Source organism: Melanostigma gelatinosum (assembly GCF_949748355.1).
Source record: "Melanostigma gelatinosum genome assembly, chromosome: 9".
Lineage (NCBI taxonomy): Eukaryota > Metazoa > Chordata > Actinopteri > Perciformes > Zoarcidae > Melanostigma > Melanostigma gelatinosum.
In genome coordinates, this window is record NC_136642.1 from 6,340,891 (window position 1) to 6,364,800 (window position 23,910).

General features: G+C 42.7%; 2 protein-coding genes across 3 annotated transcripts; both read right to left on the bottom strand.

The window, feature by feature from the left end:
- Nucleotides 1-2,803: 2,803 nt before the first annotated feature.
- On the bottom strand, nt 2,804-17,940 carry xrcc1 (X-ray repair complementing defective repair in Chinese hamster cells 1). Its single transcript, XM_079275125.1, has 18 exons — nt 17,914-17,940; nt 17,478-17,538; nt 17,239-17,331; nt 16,350-16,457; nt 16,080-16,238; nt 15,338-15,415; nt 14,500-14,623; nt 14,169-14,275; nt 13,181-13,343; nt 12,855-13,095; nt 11,930-12,046; nt 8,145-8,226; nt 7,950-8,046; nt 5,729-5,777; nt 4,749-4,879; nt 4,390-4,480; nt 4,228-4,303; nt 2,804-3,736 (listed from the first exon to the last, which is right to left on the bottom strand). Exons 2-18 carry the CDS (start codon nt 17,526-17,528, stop codon nt 3,629-3,631), a joined length of 1,875 nt encoding a protein of 624 aa, XP_079131251.1. The 5' UTR covers nt 17,529-17,538; nt 17,914-17,940; the 3' UTR covers nt 2,804-3,628.
- A 562-nt stretch (nt 17,941-18,502) lies between these two features.
- Nucleotides 18,503-23,294, bottom strand: LOC306781855 (sialic acid-binding Ig-like lectin 5). 2 transcript variants are annotated; one of them, XM_079274906.1, is made up of 8 exons: nt 23,237-23,294; nt 22,084-22,479; nt 21,171-21,482; nt 20,826-21,089; nt 19,698-19,970; nt 19,198-19,300; nt 18,942-19,107; nt 18,503-18,851 (listed from the first exon to the last, which is right to left on the bottom strand). In XM_079274906.1, exons 1-8 carry the CDS (start codon nt 23,277-23,279, stop codon nt 18,696-18,698), a joined length of 1,713 nt encoding a protein of 570 aa, XP_079131032.1. In that variant the 5' UTR covers nt 23,280-23,294; the 3' UTR covers nt 18,503-18,695. The 2 variants fall into 2 exon arrangements, with proteins under 2 accessions (XP_079131032.1, XP_079131031.1); XM_079274905.1 differs by having other exon boundaries at nt 22,084-22,482; nt 23,237-23,289.
- Nucleotides 23,295-23,910: the final 616 nt, after the last annotated feature.

Here is a 23,910-nt window from a genome sequence, read left to right on the forward strand (position 1 = left end):
GTCCTCTGTCCTCAACAACACCCGGCGACAGATTGGCTGTCGGGCTGCAGCATCCCGTCCAACAATTTACGACCGAACCTCCCACCTTGACCTCAGTCAGTCAGTCAGCGCACGGTCCGCACATAGACACGCGCGCGCCCGTGAAGTCCCCGCGGGAGTAGCGCCGCGGAGGAATGAGGATGGATGGATGGATGGAAATAGTTGGAGGAGAGAAGGCTGAGGGAGGTTTCACGCAGAGTTTCGGTTGTTTATAACCCTCTTAAAGAAAAAAAGAACATCATCATCAGTGCACAGCTGCTCTCGCGGTAGAAACACTGTTTTGCTGTTGGCTGAGATGGAGCGCAAAACACACACGTTATTTCACGTTCATGTATTTAAGGGTAAGATGAGGTTTATTTATTTTTTATTTCAAACGGGGACATTTCATCTAAAAAGAGGGTAGAATGTAAAATTATAGTTTATTCAAGTGAAGATTTATTTTGTAAATTACCATCTCAGGATTATTGGAATAATTTACTTAATTTAAAGGAGCTGTGTTTAACATGATGACCAAGAACAGAGCAGCAAACAAATGTAAATATATAGAGGAGTAATGTCTGAGCATGCTGGTGTGCCCATGATTGCATGTCACGATAGAAGTTTTAATTCAGTAACCAGCTTTAATTCAGCATTCTTAGGAAACACACTATTTTGCTGTCTGGTGGAGGGACGGAATAGATGATCAATCATATGATCATATTTTTAGCACAATGACTGGAAACAGTCTACATCAATGGCTCAGAGGTGGAGCAAGTGAGCAGTTTGAAGTTCCTCAGCATCACAAAGAAACTGACAAAGTTATCACACGTCTCCATCCAGGTGAAAAAAAGGCTCATGAACGGCTGTAATTCAAGGAAACTTAAGAGAGGAAAAACCCTGTGCCGGCTCGGTGTTGTCAACTCTGTTCCAATGAAAGCAACGAGCAACACAAGCTCCAAAAGTTGCTAAATCTAGCGAGGAAGTTGCAAAGCCTGCAACACTGACAGCATGTCCCTTCATTGTTTTTGTGTTTTCGTCAAAGCATTTGATTTATTGATTTCTGTCAGGAATGAGAATGAAAGAAGCTTTAATGACCTTTGATAGCGGGTGGGCGGATTACATTTGCACAGAGCCACGTTAGCTGTTTCTACCCTTTTTCTTTGCACTGCGCTACGCTAGCCAGTTGCTAGCTGTAGCCTTGTAAGAGTTGAGAATGGTAACATCACCAAGTTAATTCTCTGCCAGAATAAGCGTACTTGCTAAAATGTCAAGAAATCCCTTTAGGAATAGTCAAAATCACCATGGTTACCCTTCGGTGATGGTGACTTCACAGAGTTTCATTAAAATGAAAATCTTTGCCAATTTAACTTTAATATGAAGCAATAAGCCGAACATCTCCAGAATGGAAAACTCCAGACTGATATCAATGCTCTGATGCAATTGTGTGACATGTGTTGTCAGATGTTCGTGGACTCTGATGGATTAACTTTGATAACAAAATCGAAAAAAGAGATGTTTTGGAGTTGAACATGAGTAAATGAGCCCTTATGGCAAAACTGATTTCAAGACATCTCAAAGGGAAACCGTCACAGCTGTTATAATAAACAATACATCATGAAAAGAAATCTCAGACAGAGGCACCGTCCTTCAAGCTGGCGATGCTTTCGATCAGATAACTGGGGCCAAAGTGAAAATCTGAATAAATAAGAAGAAGAAAATGTAAATGATCTTCAACAGGAGAGCGCAGCAGTTGCTTAGAAAGCTATTAGGGAGGATGAAGAGGGAATGTCAGCCGGACTATATGTCAACACACTCATGAATGTCGCTTTGACTGACATGTCCTGATAAAACGAATTAGGATAAAACAGATGCGAATAACAACAACAGTTCTGGAAAATATCCAAGTACTGAAGTGCTCCACATGAGAACATACTTGAGTCATTACATTTTACTTGCACTTCAGAGGCTTGCACGTTTTACTCCACTACTCATTTTAAAGCCCGAGTTACGACACAGATTCATATCAATACAAACTAGTGAATCAAATACTCGTGTTATTATAGATACAACTACCCAGCAGTACTATATGAAGTAGTCGTATTTTATTAAAATGAGCGCCTGCTTTACCTGCTGATTGCACGTTTTTGTGTAAAGCTTGTTTCATTTTCAAAAACCATCGTTATGAACGCTCCATTCTCCAGCTAATTGATCTCAAACTGGGCTTTTTTCTTCTTCTTCTTTCTAAGAGCCTGACTGCTTCCATCCAGGTCTGCAGCATTTGACGTCGAACACCTCTGGAGCGCCTCAAGCCATCAGGGTTCTCTCCTTTAAATTTGTAGGAGCATCTGAACCTTTGCGAGGGGGGGGAGGGGGGGGAAATATCGCAGCTCTAGGGGAACCTACATCAATTGAACCTGTGATTAAGACAACTTTAATAATCCAGGATATGCAGCAGATCAGTCTATTCATTAATACTGGTACTACAAATTCAGTGCAAATGACCTTTCACTTTCTTTTCTACATCATACGGTACCTGCATGATAATTGGGTGACAGAGTGACAGACAGACGCTTATAACTATAGTTCGAGCAGTCCCCTTTAGAAATGTTCCAATTATATTGTGTTACAAGACTTCATGGATCGTCAAATCGACCATAAAGCAGGGTAGGCTTTAGGGCGGGGCTACACAGTGATTGACAGGTCTCTATGGTCACGACTGAGACCATCTCCTCGTGTCTTAAGAGGCATTCTGACAATCTCGAGTGACGCAAAACACCGACGTCTGTTGTACGTCCTCACACCTGTTGAGCCAGTCCATTTATTTTATTATTAATTACACAAACAAGAATAAAACCAAACTCAGACTTATCAAACTTTAAACACACAGAAATCCATCACTTTCCCCACTCGTGGCATATAATGAAATAAAAAGGAGAAAAACAAACAGCTCCCCAGTATTCATTTTCATTTGAAGAAATCAGCTGTCCTGATTTCTGCATTTGGTGGCTGCGGTCTTCAACAAAAAATGGCACTTTTCACCTATCTTTGAGCCGGTCTCATAACGGTCTGGCCGCTTACACAAGTCAGAGTCTTATCAGTGCCGCTGGCAGTCAGCACCGGGTGGTAACTCATTTCCAGACGGCGCCTGAGGTAGCCGAGGTGAGCAGCAGCAAACTGCAGCACAGGAACCGAGGAATTCTAACAAGTCCTGAGCCAGAGAGAGCGAGTGCGCTTTGCCCACGAAGCCAAAGCGGCTGATGGCGAAGCTGTTGCTTTCCGCCAAGCTAGAACAAACAACCTTCAAATGAAAAGCTAACAATACGTCTAAACCTTATCCTAACAGACACCATTTAAAAAAAAAGACGTTTTCTCATCTTGGCTGAAAGGTGAGAACATGTGTTGAAAACCCCTGAGGACTGAAAACATTTCATGAATGGCAAGTTTAAAGTCAGTGGAAAGTCATGAATGAACAGTTTATTGCTTTTATGAAAGCGAAGCGGGGAATCTAAAATAAAAAAAAGAAACTCGTCTGTGGCCCTCCCCCATCGGTCAGGGTATGAAGTGTAAAGTGTGTCTGTGCACACCTGCGCGTGTGCATCCGGCGCGTTGTTCAGGGGACGACGGAGTAGGGTTGATAGGGCAGTATCTTCTGTCGTTCATTGATTGCGTAAATCCATGCTGGTTTGACGAAGTTCAGATTGCCGTTCTCCATCAGCGCCTGTGACGGAGGCGATAGAGACAGCGAGAGGAACAGACAGACGTCATCTCGTTGCGTTACAAATGCACAGATAGGACCAGGTGTACAGCCTTTGGAAAAGTGAAAGCTCGGGATTTTATAACTAAAACTGCTAATTCAGGGGCTGACAAACTAATTCTAACCCACAATGTCGAACTGATAAAAAGGCACTCGGTCCTAACACTGCTGTATTGTCACTTAGAGGATAAAAATAACTCAATTTGCTTCTTTGCTTTTGAATGAGCATTGCTTGCAAAATGAGAGCTTACTGCTTAAAGAAAAGAAGTCTCCTTTCTTCCCCCTATGTGGCTTTTTGAATAGAGACTTTCACTTTGTATTATTGAACATCGTGTTCCCTGGAGCAGAAAATAAAAGCATGCATGCAAACACGTTGGAATCCACAGCACCGTAAACGTTCTTACGGTCGCGTTAGACGACATTGTTACGCAGAAAGAAGCAAAGACTCAACTGACGTCTTCAAAGGAGTCGTGCCACCCTTCACTGGTCACCACGAACTGCACCTTCTCCGCCATGTAGTCCTCAATCAGCCTGGAGCAGAGACAGTGTCGTGTTTTTAGAGATTCTCACAGTGAGACTAATCGAAGTTGTAATTGTGCTTGTATTGTGATTCTCACCCGTTAAAGGCAACGATGTAACGCAACAGCAGGCGCCTCTCGTTGTTGGGGAATTTACCGTAGAGGAAAAAGTGCTTTCCACTCAGGAAGTCTGGAAGAAACGGGAAGAAGAGCGGAACTGATGACGACTACATAATATGTAGGAGTACTTAGAGGTGCTCTTTGATAAAAGGCGAGAAAGCAGCAAAGAAAACAGGAGAAAAGCTGAACACACTGTGATGTTTGCGTGTGGAGTTCCTGAAAGGCAGAAAGCCATCCAATTACTTTCTGTCAGGGTTTGTGACGGCCGACGAGTAAGGGAGGGCATCTGTTCCGGGAACAGGAGCAGACAAAAGAGACAAGACGACACGGAGACTGACCTGGCAGCTCAGGGATAGGGTGGTCCTCTTCAGCCTCGGCGTCTGTGTTTTCATCTGTCGACCCCCCGTATGGATCCTCCTGCTTCACCGTCTTCACTGCTGCTTTCTTCTGTCGGCCCTCATTCTCCACCCTAGTACAGGGGCAGAAGAGGCGCACGTCATATCCTTTATGCTACATGATTACAGGTTTGCCTCTCAAAAGAAGAAACCTGGCTGCTTCTCGCTTTTCTCATCTTGTCTGAGCACTTCGGTCACAGCTACGTTGGCAGGTCTCTTATGAAACTAATGCATCTGTTAAAGAATTAAAGCTTCTATTGCACTGCTGCAAGTCACTCTATAGAGGCTGTAAGACAATAGTAGTAGTTAGTGGATTACGTACAGCGATATCCTCAGAAAGCATTTACTGCGTTATTGACAGAACACAAAAGGTATTTTTCAGTCCGTGCACATCTCAAATGAATTTGTCAAACTACACAGACTTGGATGAGTGGAGGAAATAGAGAACTTTGAGGATGTCTGTTGTATGGATAAACCCTCACGAGAGAATAAAAGACCCACGTTTCCTCATTCCTCATCACGATTCCACGTTCGGTCTCACGTCCGAGTGAAAAGTTTGACCGAGGCTTGAAGCCGATATCGCCGGACCAAATCACAGATGCGCATTCGTCTGGAACCTCTCAGTTCCTTTTTTTCCGAAAGTAAAGTCGAACCCACTTGCAGGATTACACCGTGAAAGCTCTCAGGGGAACCAATCTTAAGGCCGATGGCGTCGCTTTGATCAGAGGGCTTTCTCAGAGATCACCCGATGTCGACCTGTAGCCGACTTGCGTTATGGTGTAATTATGAATCAGAAGTTGCCTCGAGTAAACGTGGAACTACTGATTCTGGTACGAATAGATGGGTCATTCATTTGACTCGTGGGGCAACACGAGAGCAGAGGACAAACGTGATGAATCATCGTCATTATTTGTTTTGTTTACCTCAGCAGCTCGTCCTCCGTGTCCACGGCAGACTCGTCATCACCGCCTCCTGTAAAATGAAGGGCTTATTTGTCAATACGGTAAAACATTTACCTAAAAAGCAGACTTGTCTGGTTGTGCTTAAAAAAAGGCCTGGCAGAAGATAATGCGTGATAACTTTCATATTGAGGGTTTTGCTGTATCCTTGCATCTTATAATACCATCACTGCACGCTGAACTTAGAACGATGATAATAATCGTCAAAATTAAACACGCTTTATCTATTTCTTAGTAATTTTTGAAAGAGCTCAATCTTGCTATCATATTTTCTACAAAATAAAACGAAATGATGTGTTCAGCATGCTTAGCAGGAGGAGGAAAACGATGAATCCACATTTCTATGGCACACACGTATTAGCGGTTCAAAGGATTGAGCGGTAGTTTCCGTTGCCACACAATCCTGTGCTGTTGAGGTCTAATTAAAACGCCGTCTCCCTGTTATGTGGTCGGTGGGCTCGGTGTTTGTTGTGCGGCCTCACTGATGCACACGGCCACTTTACTTCTGGCCTCGCATTTACATAGAAATGAGAATCATGCACAAGTCCCTTCACAGCGATTGCATCTCGCCTCCGTTCCTGCGCCCCCCCCCCCCGACCAGCATCTACAGTATGTATGTTGTTCTCGTCCTTTTCACGGTGGTGTTGTCAACTCATCCATTTCCAAAGTGCTTCATAAACGTGGTCCCTCTTTGATTAATGCCTCGGCCCCAACACCGTCCCCTTGCCCCTCTCAGTTCATTCAGTCCTCTTCAGCTCCAGCGATACCTTCTCTCTGCCTCCTTAGTTAGAATGAAACACTTAACATGAGTCACAGCCACTTGCAATTCAGCTCATGGATCTTTTAATTATTCATATATATATATATATATATATATATATATATATATATATATATATATATATATATATATATATATATATATATATATATATATATATATATCACACATTTTCAGGTTGTGGCTGGTTTGTTGTTTGCTCCTCTGTGACAGAGAATTGGTGTTTTCCGGGCTTTTCTTATTAATTGCAGAGGTAAAGTGTTATCAGTTTCAATCAGTAAATTGAGTAAATTCTAAGAGAAACAAAAGCTAAACTTCCACTTTTTAATAAAAATTGATTTTACAAGAAATTCATTAAAAAAATGAATAAAACAAAAAAAGAGGAGTTTTAGAACTTTTAGTTTCAAAGTCTCCATTTTCTGATCTGAAGATGCCGTTACTTATCTGTAACAATATAATAATGTTCTGTTATTGTTCTACCAAAATCTGTGGCCCAAAGTGATAATTTAGAGCAAACTATTGTAAAACACTAACAGGCCACAGCCGTGCTAGCGGTGCTGCCAATTTACCAATTAGCACTGAACACAAATTGCAGCAGAGGCTGATGGGAATGAGAGTCAATTTAGACTTCCTGGTGGATCGAGAGGAAAGATGAGGAGTCTTTGTGCTGCTGGGAACAGTCAGGAGTACCAAACTCTTTTAAGAATCATTGTCTGGAAACAACACATCTATGCACAACATTCTACAGAAATCAATCAAATGATTGATGTCTTCAGTGAAGGAGAACAGCGTCTGAGTTAGGACAAAAAGATCACAGAGGTGTGGGCGAGTATGGCAGCACTGTATTATTGTTAAAATGGAGTGGAAAGTCAGAGGAAATGTACTGTTACATATTAATTATATATGAATTTTTAATGTGCTGCACTATAGTGCAGACACTTGTTTCTCCCCTTTCTACTCAGGTTTTTGGTCCGGACTGCATTTGTTTGCACAGACCGCTCATTTAGTTATTACGTGTATTTCTTCTGTCATCCGTCATTCGTGGGACATAAAGCAACGTGTTTCCTTTACGTTCACCAATGAATCAAAGGAAGTCAGCCAGTCTGCATGACTTACAAGAACATCATTGCTTCAACAGACGGGAGGATTTCACTTTGTGGACTTTTTCTTTCATTCCTTTATTCTTGAACTTCATCGGTACTCCAAGTGCCTCTTTGATTTTGGCTGTCATCTTTCCCTTTTCTCTATTTTACCGTTTCTTTTTTCATCCCGACAGTTTGTGTAGCACACAAAGAAATAAAGAGAAGTGCGGATTCATTTAAATGGCATTTGAATCTTGAACGAGGTAGTTCAAATGCACTTTTGTCACAGTGGAGATTTCTATGAGAGTACTTTGACTCAAACCTGCTTCTTCCACATCAGTGGAGCCGGCATACTCGTCATCTTCATCCTTCTCTGGCGTCTTTTTGGGGGTCACTTGTCTCTCCTGCTTCTGTGGAGTCTGCAACATCACAGACAGAGCGTTAAAACTGACGGTAATAAACCATTACTCATTTGATCATTTTGTTCACTTAAGGCTCACTTAAAGTACAAATCCACCTTTGTGTTCATTTCCTCTTCACTCTGGTCGTCCACTTCCATTTCGCTGTCCGAGCTCGACTCTGCTCCATCCATCAAATACCTGAAGGAAGACAAAGGACCGGTGAACAGAATGTGTCGGGATGATTAAAGGCCAGAGGTGAGAGAACCTGGACAGCTTTACAATGTCTCAAAGGGCGAAGGAGCTGAAACAATTACTCAAATAATGGATTAACAGGAAAGGCGCGGGAAAACAATTTACTGGCAAAACAATCAAGAAAACAATCTAATCGACAATGAAAGGACTCGTTCGTTGCAGCCCTACACTTTTAAACTTTTGACTCTGTACAATTAAGGATGCAGTGAATGTTTTCAGACAATAACTATCACGTGATGGGGTTTCGTGTGGAATTAGGTTTTATTTACCGGAGATCTGATATTTTGGCTCCAACATGCAAACTATTTTCCTATTCTTTAGGGATGTTGCAACAGAGCCCGAGTTTTAATGAGAAATGAGTTTAATTATTCAGCTCCATTGTGAGGGGATGTTGTAGAGCTGCTCGAGTGGTTTCTGCTCTCCTCTTTCTCTGGATTCTCACTGATTGGAGAATAACAATATGGAGAATGCATTTCTGGGGTTCTTGGCTGATGTTACGCTATATTTTAATATATGTATACTGTGTATATATATATACACATATACACACAGTACGTATGCATGGCAAGAGCTGAAGCGGTGCATTTGCCCCCAGGCGCCCAGTGAGACGGTGTTTGTGTGCACGATGGAGCAACAGTTTGAGAGTGCGCGTATTTGTTTGGGCACTTGTCTTCATCAAAGTAAGTGGTCCCTTTAATTACCCATCGCAGATGCAGCTTTTAAATAAAGAGCACAGCATCAAAGCCGCACACGCCACACAATGGCGTCGCTGGGCAGGGGAGTGGATTATTCTGGGAAAGAGAGCGGGGGGGGGGGGGGGGGGGGGGGGGCGGGGGTGAGGGATCTTCGGTACCATCAGGAATTGACCGAGAAAGGCGAGCGTGAGGAGAATGATGACACAGGCTGCAGGAAACTACTCATTTCAATGCATCTTTTTGGAGAATCTTGAAGTAATGTTCAGACGTCATAAAACCACCTCGTTAATGATTCATCTGTCAATTACTTGTTTGATTTGCTTTGTCTTTGAAGTGAAAAAACAACCAAATATATTCAATTTATTATGGTATGAGACGAAGAAAGGCAGCAAATCCTCACATTTGAGAAGCTGAGGTCCGCGAATGTTTGCCGCTTTGTGCTCGCAAAATGAAAGTTGATTCTCAAAATAGTTGCCAAATAATTCGTTGCTGATCGACTAATCCGGTGAACCTCAGAACGCCGACTAGTGGGCCGCGGAGGAAAGGTTAGTTTAAGAATTCACATAAATAAAAAAACAGAAAAAATATAAAAAGCATAATTTCAAAGCGTTAAATGCGCAGCAAACACGACAAATCATCAGACGGACAGAAGCATGTTTTGCCTCCGTTTCTGCTGTGAACAGGAAGGTTTCATGCTATAAAGTGATGATATATTTATGGGATTAACACCACCCATATTAAGCCCCTTTCAGACACCTCATTCTGAAAATGGCAATTTTCCAAGCCGGTGTCATTCAGTTTCTCCTGTAGAAATGAAATCATTTTTAAACGCTTTCTAAGCGCACAGAACCAAAAAGCGATGGACTCCGAGAAATTAGATGTGATTTGCATAAATCACCTGATTGCAAAAAATTTGAGCCGACCGTGATTATTTTTGCGTAATCGTTAAGATTCCACAATCGGGACCGGGACCGTTCGGCTCATACGAGACTGAATTTGTTGCTCTCCGACGCAAAATGATGACGGAGAGGTGCCGGTGACGGGTCTCTTGATTTATAGCTTCATAGAGCGTCTCCGCTGTTCGGGTGCAGCGGTGCGTTCGACATCTCCGGGGAAAGTAATGCTGGAGTTGGTGTGTTCATGCAGCTTTTCTAACTCGATAATTCACATAAATGGAAACATGGTGTTAGCCGCAGCGTGTCATTTGAGAAAGTTGTCTCGTAGAAGTAAATGAACAGTTTAGGTTTTAGTTTGTCTCTGAATAAATCCTCAAGACCCCAGAAAGCTTCAGCAATTAGCTGCTTTGAGCCTGTAATCTGAAATGATTCAAAATAACTTTAGTGTGTAAAGAGAACTGGATGCAGCGTTGGAGGCGGGGACCCGTTCATTGTCATGAATGCTGCTTCGTGGCACATGAAGCCAAAATGTCTCGACTGCTGAGATCTTCCTCATTGTTTCTGCATCTCTGGGCCTTTAGAGCGAGCACACGAGCGTTTCCTTTAAACTCCGCCTCCCGGCTCATCCAGTCACTCTGGATTCGGCTATTAGTACATTTCACAACTTTAAGGGCCTAATGACTTGAACATGGGGCTTTTCAAAAGGACCATACTTTCTTTTTGGGCCCCACCCTGATGTTGTAATTCCAAAGTTTGGCTGCTGCAGATGTTGGCTTCAGAGCCTCTTGCTGGAGGCTTGTTGTGCAGCAGAGCGAGATTTGCCAACAAATTAATTTCGATGAGCAGCCATGTAAGTTCACGAGAAGTTCACGAGATCACAAGATTTAGGTCTAGTTGCAAATTGAAAGCGCACACACATAAAGTGAACAGAAATAGACAATTAAATCGTTAATCGCAATTATTAGTTTGACAATTAAAAAATGCACCTTTTTCTCTCTTCACATTCGATAAAACTCAGCGGCCATAAAAAAAGCAATAAAAGTCCCTTTTCAGGCAAAAATGCCAAACAATTGATGGCTTCATGTTCTCAAATGGGAATATTTGCTGCTCGTCTTTGTCTTACATTATAGTATATTTTATAGTTTAGGGTTCTGGACTGACAAGACAATTTAACGGATATTGTACAGACCAAACCATTAATCTAGAAAACAGTTAGCAGAGTAATCAATGATGGAAATAATTACACTGCAGCAGTGTGCTGTATTCCTGCCCCATGGAAATGATGATAGTCACAAAAACGTTGTTACCATCAATACGTTTCACCAGGACAAGTAGTAAAACTGGAATACCGTCACAGCTCCAGCAGACAGCAGTTCTACTGATTCCAAGTTCTAAAGTGGCTTAAGAACAATTTAAAGGGCTGAGCGCGAGACTTTTTTTACTTGGACGGACACTTTGACAGCTATTACCATATCTAGTTCTGAGTATTCCTATTCTTAATATAAATGCAACAGCAGCCGGAGACTAATGCGCTCGGTAACCTTGCCGTGTGGGAGCCCGGTCAGACACGATCAGCACAGAAGCAACAAGTACGAAGGAATTTCTGAAACGATAACGCAAAGTTTCACACTGGAGTACACCATAACCAAACTCCTCTGATTAATTTGGACCTTCCGTTGCCCAAGATGAGTGTCCTGGTTTACATTATTCAGCACAGACTCATTAGGGGCAATGGCGGAGGACGTTACCAAAGCTCCCCGCGTAATGAGGCCTTTAATTAGGGAGCTGCTGGAGCTGGATGGGTTGAATTTGTGATCGCAGCAGGCATCAGCTGTGAGCGGTGTGTTTGCGGACGCTTCAATCAGCGCCAGTGCTGTGCACAGAACGTACCACGTGGACGCACAGACGTGGCAACAAGAAACGGAATCCCATCCAGATGTTCCAGCGGCCAAACCAGGAGCCTTTCTGACGGCTCAAGAGTTTCCACACCAGCGCCATTGCAGTTTCACTTTCCTGTTATCGCGATTAAAATCCTTGTTTCGTACTTCGCCCTCTTACCGTTTGCAGTGGAGCTTCTGTTTCCTCTTATGGCAGTCCATCACCCACTCCTTCCGTACGATGGTGCCCCCTGCTGATTTCACCTGGCTGTACTTGGGCGTGTTAGCGAAGGCACAGCTGCAGATTAGTGGGCCAAAACAGTCACACACACACACACACACACACACACACACACACACACACACACGGTTACATTACTGAATCCCACAAGGGCAATAGGCTGCTCTTACAGCAGAGATCAAGATACAATCAAACTGAATTACAGAGAGTGCCAACAGGGCTGTTACACAATGTTTGTCGCTGATAAATAATCAACAGCAGATAAAAGTCTCATGAAAGAACATCTCTTCAGAGACCATCACTTGAAAAATGTTCACGAAAAATGATCACGTCAGTGATCTGTTTTATCGGCCGTGATAAAGTATTTATTCTTTTCATTACGGTTTGATCTTACCGTCCGCCAACATCATGCAGCGTCACCGTGCACACTGTGCATTTATGTCTTGTGTTTGTCTTTACGGAGGCATGATTCTGAGCTGTCCTTGCCAGCAGAGGACGTAGTTTACTGTCTTGCTTGCAGCAACAACTTTTTGATGTGGTGGAAACGTAAAAAACTAATTTTGTGATATTCTTTGATCTGATAACTGGCAAAGACAGTCAAGTACACGAAACAACAGTGCCACTACAAACAAGTCAGACGACAGTGTGGGGAACACTTTTCTACTGCCGGTATTTCAAAACAAGCTGCACATCTCCTTTGAAATATTTGTAACAATAAAAACAGACGCTTGGTAGATTCTCTGCATCGACACTGTGGTGCAATACATCACAATAATACGTCTAGAGGGGAAAAAGTAAGTATTCATCAATGGTGAAGCGAGGACATCTCAAGCATACAGTTCTCACAGTCCTGCTCGATACTTACATGAGGTGTGTGGCGCCGGGTGTCCAGTCGGGTCGATATTTCCCTCCCATGTCCAGAGCCTTTTCCCTCAGCTCCCCTCTGAGGGGGTTTTGGAAGCCGCTGAGGACAAACACCACCCCGTCCATTATCCGTTTGAATGGGACCTGCTGCCCGCCGGCGGTCTGCTGTTTGGGTTTGGGTTTGGGTTCGGGTTTGGATTGGCTCTCCCGCTTCTTGTCGGCAGACTTCTGTGCCGGGGAAGCTGCAGAGACGGTATGCGGCGTTCAAAGAAGGCGATGAAATTGATCCGCGTGCTGCGATTCAGGCGCGGGTGTAAAGTGCGTTACCTTTGGCGGTGCCGGGGCTCGGCGTGCCGGCCGGGCTCGGCTTGGGTTTGGGGGTCGCGGCTTTGCCCTCGGGTGAGCCAGCCGGGCTGGTTTTCTTCGAGGGTGGAGGGCCGGAGGCAGGCTGGCGCTCTTTGCTGAACTCAAATTTTCTTTTTGCTGGTGTCTATGGGGAAACAATTAATGCAGGTCACCAATGACTTTTCACCTTTTCAGAATGAAAAGCAAAAAGAATGTGCACCTGTATGTCTAAGAAAGGTGCTCTGAAGGAGATACTGTTGCCCACACAAGGTGATCTGACAAATGAAGTACATCTAATGAACCAGACTCAAAATGTGGAAAGCAATTAGCCCTGGGTGAGCCATCTGACATAAAATGGCCCTTCAGCATGCAAACACAATGACTGTGCAGATTTGAATATGATTAGCTTTTATGAAAAGAGGTGGAGAATCCGTCACACTCGAAAATTGGAAACAGAACTTCAATTACTGGGGCATCTTTTTATGCGTCTTTCCGGTCCATAGCCTCTGTGTATATTTTTAAAGTGAAATGGAGCTGATGAGTTCTTCCTCCAGAGTGGGCTCAGGCAGCGTTACATTGATGCATTAATATCTGATGGAACGTCTCAAGCTGGTTTTCTCTTTCAATGTTGATGAAAGCTGCAACTGTGGCACACGCAACAATTTCATTCAATAAATTGGATTTTTACCAAATAAGAAAGTGGTTTTTAAAAACAGAGGAATGAGCACAGATAATGTGAGATATCTGCTGAAATGTATGAATGAATTTTTCATATACGCCCTTGGATTTTTGAAATACATTACTGACAAAAAGCTTATTTTGATTAAAGACAGACCTGTGATGTGAATGTGAAGAAAGAGAAGTGAAAACAAAATATCTTTTGTTTTCCGATTTCAATTTAAGCTGCTCCTCATTAAGGGAACCGCTGTTTGCTGGCTGTCCTTCAGAAAATGACGAGGAGGTTTAGTACCTGTGGTGAGGCAGAGCTGGAGGAGGAAGCTTGGCCTGACGAGTGGGCGCTGCCTCCCGCCTGCAGGGCAGCAGCAGCGTAACTCAACCTCTCGCTCTGAGGAGACACTAAAGACAGAAAAGGGCAGAGTGCTGGTGAGGGAACAAAGAAGCCTGACGATGAAGAATGCCTTTGAAACATCCCTTCCCTCCTGTCCCCCGGCACACTCAAATAGCGTTCAATAAAGCATAATCAGTGCTCTATTGGCTCCTTTTTTAAATTATTCAATGTGATTGTTGTTACAAGAACATGAAAGCATTTTATTGGGGGAAGCTGAAATGAATGGATTGACCTTTGAGTGGAGTAGTGGACTTTGTTGCATTGTCCCGACTGAAGAAGAGACTGCCTGGCTGAAGGCTGGGACTGTCTGAAGGAGACTCGTCCTTCACCCTGAACTGTCCCAACTTTGTCAGTTTCTGACAGGAGACAAGAAGGAGAAGATTAATACCAAACGACAAGGTGGAGGGGCTGATCGGGGTGCATTTTCTCTTGTTATCGCTAATATAGCAAAACATTTACAAAGTATTTCACAAGTTATAAAGGTGCTGCGCGCGCACACACACACGTGAGAAGGTGTGCCCTGTTTTAGTGCTGGAAATATAAATATAACACATGTCCAGGTCAGAGTAAAGCAGTGCAGCCGCTCAGTTAATCTTACAGCAACATGCTCACAAAAATTCTTATAATACAGAATTATAATGAACATGAATGAATAACTCTTATTTGTTTACTGGAGGTCTCTCCGGCTTGTCTGGTTTCTCCGAATGGTGGATTTTGTCCAAAGTATATAAAGTGTGCCTCAATGTCTGGTCAGATAATCTGGTTTACATGTTTTTTGATCGGGCACTTTTCTGATTCAGACAATTATTTGGCATCATTCACACAACGTTTACCTTTTTTTTTTTTTTTTTTTTTTTTTTTTAAAGAGGGTTTTGTAAATGAATGAGAATGTTTCTTTTTTTCCAAAGTAAGGTTTGAAAAAGTATTGCTTTAAAGCTGGAATCGTAAATAAATCAACACCCAGCCCTCGTCAACAATATCATCACCGCCTCAAGCCCTCAAATCAAAAGGAATAAAAAACGTCAATCGGCAGCCTGGAGTTTTTGAAAACAAGTGTTTGCGTGACTCACCGGGGAGGATGCTGGAGGAGGATCATTTTTGTCAGGTGGCGAATGAAACTTAACAAAGGCCAGTCCGTATGCTATGTTCTGCAAAGTACACACACAAAATCATCTTAGATTTAATCTCACAAGTAACAACGAATGAATGCGCATGAGTAGAGCCGGCACTAGGAATAAGGCGACAAGGGCAAATGCTTGGGCCGCCATCCATCTGCAAATCAAATGAATGTATTCCTTTTTATATTTTCTACTAATTCAATTTTCAAAATATCACTAAAGAAGACCACAACATAACTTTCCTATTGAGTCGGACTTGTTTCTAGTTTGCCCGCAGCATCACTCTCACAGCTAAAAAATAGCTTCAGTTAAAGTCAGTTACTCAAACTCAGGAGGGGAAGTTGGAAAGACAATTCTGCATAGTTTACAGAATGTCAAAGACAGAAAGCTAAGTAGTTTCTGTGTGTGTGTGTGTGTGTATGAACACAATGATTGATGGGATGCATTGCGAGGGGCAACAGCTAAAGTCTTAACCGGGGCAGCAAATTGGTCACAAGTGAACACTTTCCTGTCACAGAAGTACACTTTCATTCGGTTGTTATCTTAACTACTAAACAACATCTAAATCTAGAGATGCAGCCATGCTGCTTCAGTACAAGTAGATCCTTAGTAATTTTGGATTCTGTTGATTCAAAGTTAGATGGATCTGTCAGTTTGCCCTCTGTTTCTTAATTCAGATGGCGGGGGCCCTCACCTTGCTGTACGGCTGGCTACACACAATTTTCACTCTGTCCCACTTTTCCTGTGCCGTGCTCTTCTGCAGCTGGTGGAGCCCAAAGAAACGCACCCGGTTCATGTTGGTGCCGTTACGGCTCTCCGTGGGCGACATGAAGGAAGACGTAACCAAAAGAACCTAGGAACGGTTGATATCAAAGTATAAAGGAACAAAACACACAGCAGTAGAGTAATTACACTAATTAGGAGGTGATATACGTTGTACGTGGTTAGGTTTGAAACAATATACCTCATAGTCCTGGTCTCTGACAGCTGAAGAATTGCCCACCAGCACCTCAATGAAAGCCGACCCTTCATTTCCAATATCAATGCTGTGCACCTGCTCCTCCTTCTCGAGCTGGGAGAAAAGTAAAACACAAGTTAACGAAGCTCACACTAGAAACAAAGTAAAAAGAGGTTAAAGTAACCATACCCTGCTTTGTAACATGATGCTAAAGAAATACATTCATACGTATATGTGGGAATAGACCAACTGCTCCTTATGGATACAATACTTTGTAATACAGACCTCATCATCAAAATTTCAAAGTGCCTTTAGCATATTTTGTAAATCGGTATAATCGATACTTAAAGCCTTAGGCAGGAGGTGAAAAGAGACAAAGATAAACATAATATGTTGTGACATTGTCTCCCAGACTTGGTTAAAAGCTTTGCAGTCAAACAGGCAATTTACTTCTGCCTAATAATCCCTAAACAACAAAGACAACTGTAACCGTTTTGAAGGTGTTCTGTGAAAAAAGGAAATGGACTCATAGCAGAATGTGCATGCAAGTTGGAGAAGGTATTAACATTAAAAACCGCAGACATGGGGATTCCCAAAAGGACAAAAATATGTCAACAAAGGAGAAGTGGGAGCGAAAGTCAACATTTTAAATTGGTGACATAATGCAAATGACCTCACACATCAGAATGTATTAGAAAACACGAGTGCACAATCTTAATCACTGAATGGAAAAAGGCAAATTGGATTCAAAGCTTTACTTTCGTAGAGTGAACGCATGAAAGGGATCAGACAGGGCTATTGGAGACCTATAGAAAGGTTGTTACAGTCACGCAGTTGCTAGTAATGTGAAACACAGGATTTGGGCTCCAGAGTTTGATTTGGATCAGAAACATACCTGCAGAATGACAGATGTCAGCTTCTCCCCGGGCCGCGCTGCTTTCCACTTTCTGTAGGTGTCAGAGCTCAGCAGGTTGTCTGCCTTGTGGGTCTGTTTCACATTATGACAAGAAGTGAGTGGCAGGAAGGCTCACATTTGGTTGAATTAAAGATATATATATATACAAAGCTGGCTATGAAGACACAGAAGGGGAATATTGTTTTTACAAATTCAATGCAAGTGAGAAGTGAACTTACAGTGTCCTCGGTGCTGCAAGACACGACGTGTTTGAGTTGGATTTCTGGCATGTTGTTGGTTCTGAACAGGTTACAGATTAATAAAACAGCTGGAGGAAAACAAACGGGCTCGTGTCTTACCACTAAGCGATGTATAACCAACTAATCTCACACAAATGTTCTTTCAATGGCTGTGAATGTAGCCTCGAAAACTAAAGTAAATTCACGTTGTTTCTGGTCAGATCTACCGTCGGCTAACGTGATAGCATGCTAGCAAAGAGTGAACTTTTCCTGATGATTTCAACACACCTCGCGGGCTGTGACGCACGAACCTTTGCAATTGTTATGCATATGGAACACAGCCACTAACTTTGGCATTACATTGAACACAACGAGACGTATAGTAACGCTTTTAATTTTAAGGAAATTGTGCATGGAGGCGAACTTATATTCCCACCTAAAGGCTGTGTCGTGCTGTGACGCAATTTCCTCTTTCCAACCAATGACAGAGCTTCGTGTTCTTCTTCTGCACTTTAATAGCAGCACCGTCACAGTTGTATCGCCACCAACCGCTCAGGATGTGTACAGACATCTAGTGAGTGAGACAAATATATCACCAAATTCCTATTGTATATATATACATATTGATATATATATACACATACATATATATATATATATATATATATATATATATATATATATATATATATATATATATATATATATATATATATATATATATATATATATATATATATATATATATATATATATATATATATATAAACATTATAGGTTGAGCTGTCTGAGCAGATTTTCTCTCTCCAGGGAACTTTAAAACACTGTCTGAGGATCACTTTGTGTTAGACATGCTGTAGCTGTTGTTACAAATGCAACTGGAGCAGCAGACTGGTAAGATCAAATAAAATCAGACTGCTTATGTGCATTGAAGTACAGACACAAGAAGATAAGACCCTCATTTATCAAACCTTTTCATCTTTTATAAAAACAACACAAAGGCAGGTAAACATTCAAAGAGGCAGACATTGTTCAATATGGAGATTAGGAGAGGGATACACCACCACTAGATATTACAGAGATCAAACAATGGATGTGCAATATATGCAATAGCTGAAAGTTACATAACCTATGCATTACCATCAGTGTGAGAGCGAATCTGAAGTCTAATATGAGTTTAATGTAGCAAGTGAATAATGAGTCTTCTCCACAGTGAGCTCAGAGGATTTCCAGGTAGATTGCCGTCTCTGCATCGGCAACAGCGGTACTCTGTACCTCTCTTGTGCCTCTGACTCCCAAAGCCACTCGTCGGTCTATTCCTCCGTCCTCTCCTCCTCTTCTTCTTTCTCCACCTCTTCTCCCCATTGGACGGATCTGACAAAAAAGGACAGATGTTGCTTCTATTTTGGATATTTAGCGATTTATATTCATGCAATGCCCTCTGTTGCCAACGACATAACCTACCTGCTTATTATGGACAAAAAGAGGCGTGCAGTTCTGGTATACGAGTTGGTAGCTGCCGTTGGAGTAGATATGAGTCACTTCTGTGCAGTTAATGTAGAGAGGCATCTGGTCCTGATAAAGTCCCATTCCTTCAGGGTACACGGCTGGACGTCTACTCAGGCCATGTCTGAGAGGAGCACAAGTACTTACAACCTCACAACAAGCAAGTGTGACAAATACAAGTGAACATTTAAAGGGCTGATTTTTTTTCACATACGTTCTAGCTCTCTTTCGGCAGCAGTAGAAAAGAAGAGACAGAAGGAATATGGCCAGGCAAATGGACACAGCAGGTATCACCAACCACAGCAAAGCTGCCATCTCTGTTTATGGACAAAAAGAGCAGCGATGGATCAGCATCTGATGTGAAACTACAATACTATACAATTTTATCTCCCAGCCATGGGTGAAAAAACACAGATTATGGTATGCCTTTTCAGACATTTACATTCAAGCCTGATGAAATGGATTCACTTTTAAAAGCTTTGCATTGTGAAGAAATATAAGATGGACTGCAGCAACTGAAAAGCTGCACTCATAGTACAATAAAGGCGCAACAACATAAGGTTGTCTTTACGGCACTCTTCAGCTTATTCTCTTTTAGTTGTGTTTCCAAGCTGCAGGCATGTTGCACAGATGTTTCAGCACTAGAGTGAGCAAACAAGAGGCAGAGCTGCTGGCTTTTTGTTCGCGTGGAAAGAACATGTACTTTGAACACACCTTTGTCTCCCTGCAGCAACATCAGGGAGTCGTTTCCCAGTGCGTTGATAGCAAAGCAGATCACAGTCTGAGGTCTGTCCATGCGGCCCCTCAGAGTGGCCGTTAGCATGTCGGGCTCAGATGTTACTGACACATTGTAGTCACGAGGTGGAACGGTACCATTCACGCTCCAGGTGACTGCTGGTTTCGGGTTGGAGTCAACTGAACAGCGACACAGCACATCCAGATCCTCAACAACACAGGTGGAGGAGAGCTGGAGGATGGCTGGTTTATCTGTATGAGAGAAAGAGCCCATATAAACTCTTTAACTTATTACTCTTAATATTTACTTAAACGGTTAAAACATTTGAGGAAATACGCTTATTCATTAGAAGAGTTAGATCAGCAGATCAATACGAGTCTCATGTCTGGAAGCTAAATATGAAGCCATAGCAGGGGCTGGTATTGCTCTGTCCAAAATTAAACAGAAAATGCTTAAATGCACCTCGCAAGCTCACAAATGAACACGTTATATCTTGTTTGTTTAATCTGTACAAAATGGAAATTCTCAATTTACCATGTGGAGGTTATGTACAAGAACATTTCTTGGCCTGGACTCTCTGCTTCCAAGTTAAGCGAGCCTGTTCGTGATAGCTTCATATTTACGTATCAATGAAAATATATATTTATGTATCAATTTTGTCATTCAGAAATCTCAGAAAGAAAGCAAATAACTGTATTTCCCAAAATGTCGAAGGTTGGGCTACGTTTGGGCTAGATTGTAGTGGAAAAGGGAACCTGGAAAAGATTTCTGAAGAAAACTTTAACACCTTAAAGAACAATTATCATCCGCTGAAAATCTTGTTCTTTGCGAACATTTGAACTTCTCACATTGCTGCAGTGACGTCAAGGTGTACTCCGGGGTGTGGTCAGTACACTGTGACATCGCTGTTTGGTGTGGTTACAGGTGCAACAGAGAACAACTCTGACCACACCCGACCAGTTAGAGGGGAAACAAACGAAAAACTTCAAACAACAAGGCACAGTGAAAGATTTTAGCCTGGTGTCGTGCAGGTTAGGCGTGCTGTCAAATAGACCAAATATATGTGTGTATGGCCATTGAGGTGGGCCTAGAGGAATAAGGATTACATTGTATGTTCAGCGGAGTGGGCCGAGACTCTCCTCGACCAATCAGGTTCTGTGCTGTGCAACGGACCCTCATGTCCCGGGTCACGTTGAACACCCGGACCGAGTGTGTGCGCTGGTGGAGGTGCACCGTGCGGCCGTGTTGACTGTAGGACCAGCGGTACTCAGTCACCGGGGGGTCAGCTTTACAGGAGCAGACCAACAAGGCATTGGCCCCCTCCAGCACTATCAAGGACTGGACCTGAACCACGACATCTTTTGGTGAAACTACGGATCATGAGAAAAGAAGGGAAAAAAGGTGTAAACTGAGCAAAGAAACACAAATATACTTGTCAAAGTAATGCTTACATGTCACATGCAGATCCCTTGAAACGGCCACTGCTTTTGCTCCCGGGTAGCTGACTTCACATCTGAGCCTGGGTCTCACCTGGTGAGACACAGTGAAGGACAGAGGGGCCAGCAACATCGGCCTGTGGGGCTCTGGGTGGAGTGTCTGTACCTCCTCAGGCTCGGTGCTGTTCAGCTGGGCTCCTCTCTCCCAGCTCCACTGCAGGGCAGGAGGTCTGGAAGGGCAGTGATAGCTGACGGAGCAGTTCAAGCTGACCAGCTGTCCCTCTGTGGCTGACAACATGCCGCTGATGACAGGAGCCTCAGGGGTGTCTGAGAGTGAGGAAAATCTCCATCGTCACTGTGTTTTTTTCTGCTGACATGTATTTCATTAAAGACAAATAACAATATCTACAAAAGCACTGTACAGTATCTCAAACAATGGCCATTATTGTGGATTATTTTGTATTTATGTAGATATAGGAACTATTAATAAATCAGCCCATATGTGAAAGTGGTTAATTTAAGGTGGCTGAATCGACAATTCTTATTTTGTCTTGATTATTGTTTCCTATTTTCATGATATAAAAAGTACTTGTTGACTATGATCGATGATTTGTTCATTTATTTATTGCTATGTCCGGCATGCAGCTGACCTGAAGGGAAGAAATATCCACCACACACTTCTGCACTCAATATGTAATAAAAAGTTATTGACAAGAACATTTGGGGACTTCGTGTGCAATTAGTCATGTGTTGGTGATTCTCCACTTTGTGTTTACATGAAAATACAGTATTTCTGCTCTTTTGCATTTATACTTTTTCCAAGTTCTAAAGCTTGGATACACATACATTATCTGATTGTTAGATATCCAAAACAAACAACAGCTTTTATATGAGAACAATAAGGCAGCACAGCGACTCCCACACTCACCCAAAACATCCAAATTGAAGCTCCTTGGCCTCCCCCAGAGTAAGTCACCACCTCTCTTCAGAGCAATCTCAAACATCCGCGAGTCATCCTGGCTGATCCTCTCCATCTTCACTGAGCAGTCTCCATCTGGGATTCGCCCAACGAAGGACATCCGGCCTTGGAAATCCCGGCTCACTTGGTCTCTGTCTTCACTGTTAAAAGCGGTGCTGCGGAGAGTAAAGAAGTGGCCACCACCTCTGAACCTCAGCCGGACGTCTACCTTCTCCTTCCTCCCCCTGAGAGGCGCCGGAGGAGTGAAAGAGCAGGGAATCACCACACAGGAGCCCACCAGCGCTTGGACACGGTCAGGGACTGAGGGCACAGGAGAGACAGCCTGGACCCTCCTCCACAGGCTTGCTGCTGTGACAGAGAGCAGACGATAATTATCAATACACAGGATCTAAAGTGACCATGCCTTGTTCTGAACTCAGGTTCAAATCACAAGAGACATCCAGCCGTAAAATTGTGCCTCATGTTGTTCATGTCTAATGTGCTTGACCTGACCACCATGCCACCAACGACAACTTCCGGCGTGCATGACCGATTAAAACACGCGTGTTCGAAGCTACAAAGCTCTCACGGGTCTAACTGAATTATTCCCTTGATATCTTCCAGAAAGGTCATCACAAAGAATACATTTGAGGTAACGTGAGGTTACGCTGTATTCTCCTGCACTGTCTGCAAACACATTACATGACCCAGAACAATTTCGCAACAGATTTATATTTAGAAAAGGGAAGAGGGTAACTGCACTGCTGGCTCTGGAAACTCTACTACGTCGTTCCATACTTCAAAATGATCTTGATTATTTAAGGAAACATTTGCATATGCGTTATCACATTGTCATCAACTTCAGGGAGATAATGAAACAATTAAAAAAAATTACAAGAATAATGCAAGAGAAGGTATCTGTGAATATAATGTAATCATCCACTACACTATCTTCTGCAGGAGACATTCAGAGACACAATGTATCCATCTCTTATATTAATAATTATGGTAATAACAGAGATAACAGGGGATAATATAATGAGGTTAACTTGACTGAACAACCTTGACATCTTTACAGAAATCTAAAGATAATCTATATTATATAAATGATTAAATTACTCACCAAACATCAGAGGACACACAAGAAAGACAGTGTCCACATGCATGACTGCAACCCTGCTCTGCCAGCACAGACAGAGGACAGGATGAACAAGGGAGCAAAGAGGGGGAAGTTGGGAGTGTTTCATTGTGCTGCTGGCACTATGACTTCACTTTGATGCCTCTGCTTAGCTCTTAAACTCTTCCAAAATCTTAGATATCTTGTTTACATCCATTCATTACACCGCTGAGCTTATCAGAATCATAAACGGCTTTATTGCCAAGTACGTTACACATACAAGGCATTTGACTTGGTGATTGGTACGTGACAATAAATAGTGCAATAGTAAAATACATCATTTTTGGCTTTATGATAACAATTTATAAATTTGTAAAATAATTATGGCTAAAACTGTCATTTCGAAATCTGCAATGGTAGGTTTCCAACTTTACAATTATTGTCAAAAGATTCCGATGCTCATACAAGTGGTGGAAGTAGGAACTGTTTGGAAAGAAAGACCTCAGCAAGTATCTGTGCGACAACACATGACAACGGCTGAGTCACTCTCATGCTGTTGGCCATTTCCTCAAAGGCTCCAACAACTGAATGTGTTCATTTCTGATTCCCTCTGTCTACACCGACCGTCCTGACCAAACCTCTTACAGTGTGATAAGAGTGATGGCGATAAAAGTTCCATT

Coding starts and splice junctions, on each gene's coding strand:
- LOC306781855 (XM_079274905.1), bottom strand. CDS start 23,279: ATGCATGTGGACACTGTCTTTCTTGTGTGTCCTCTGATGTTTG. Junction 21,483..22,083: donor CTTCAATTTGGATGTTTTGG/GTGAGTGTGGGA, acceptor CCTCACTCTCAG/ACACCCCTGAGGCTCCTGTC. Junction 19,301..19,697: donor GTTGCTGCAGGGAGACAAAG/GTGTGTTCAAAG, acceptor GTCCATAAACAG/AGATGGCAGCTTTGCTGTGG.
- xrcc1 (XM_079275125.1), bottom strand. CDS start 17,528: ATGCCAGAAATCCAACTCAAACACGTCGTGTCTTGCAGCACCGAGGAC. Junction 13,096..13,180: donor GAGCCCCGGCACCGCCAAAG/GTAACGCACTTT, acceptor CCGTCTCTGCAG/CTTCCCCGGCACAGAAGTCT. Junction 4,880..5,728: donor ACGGAGGACGAGCTGCTGAG/GTAAACAAAACA, acceptor CCCCTGTACTAG/GGTGGAGAATGAGGGCCGAC.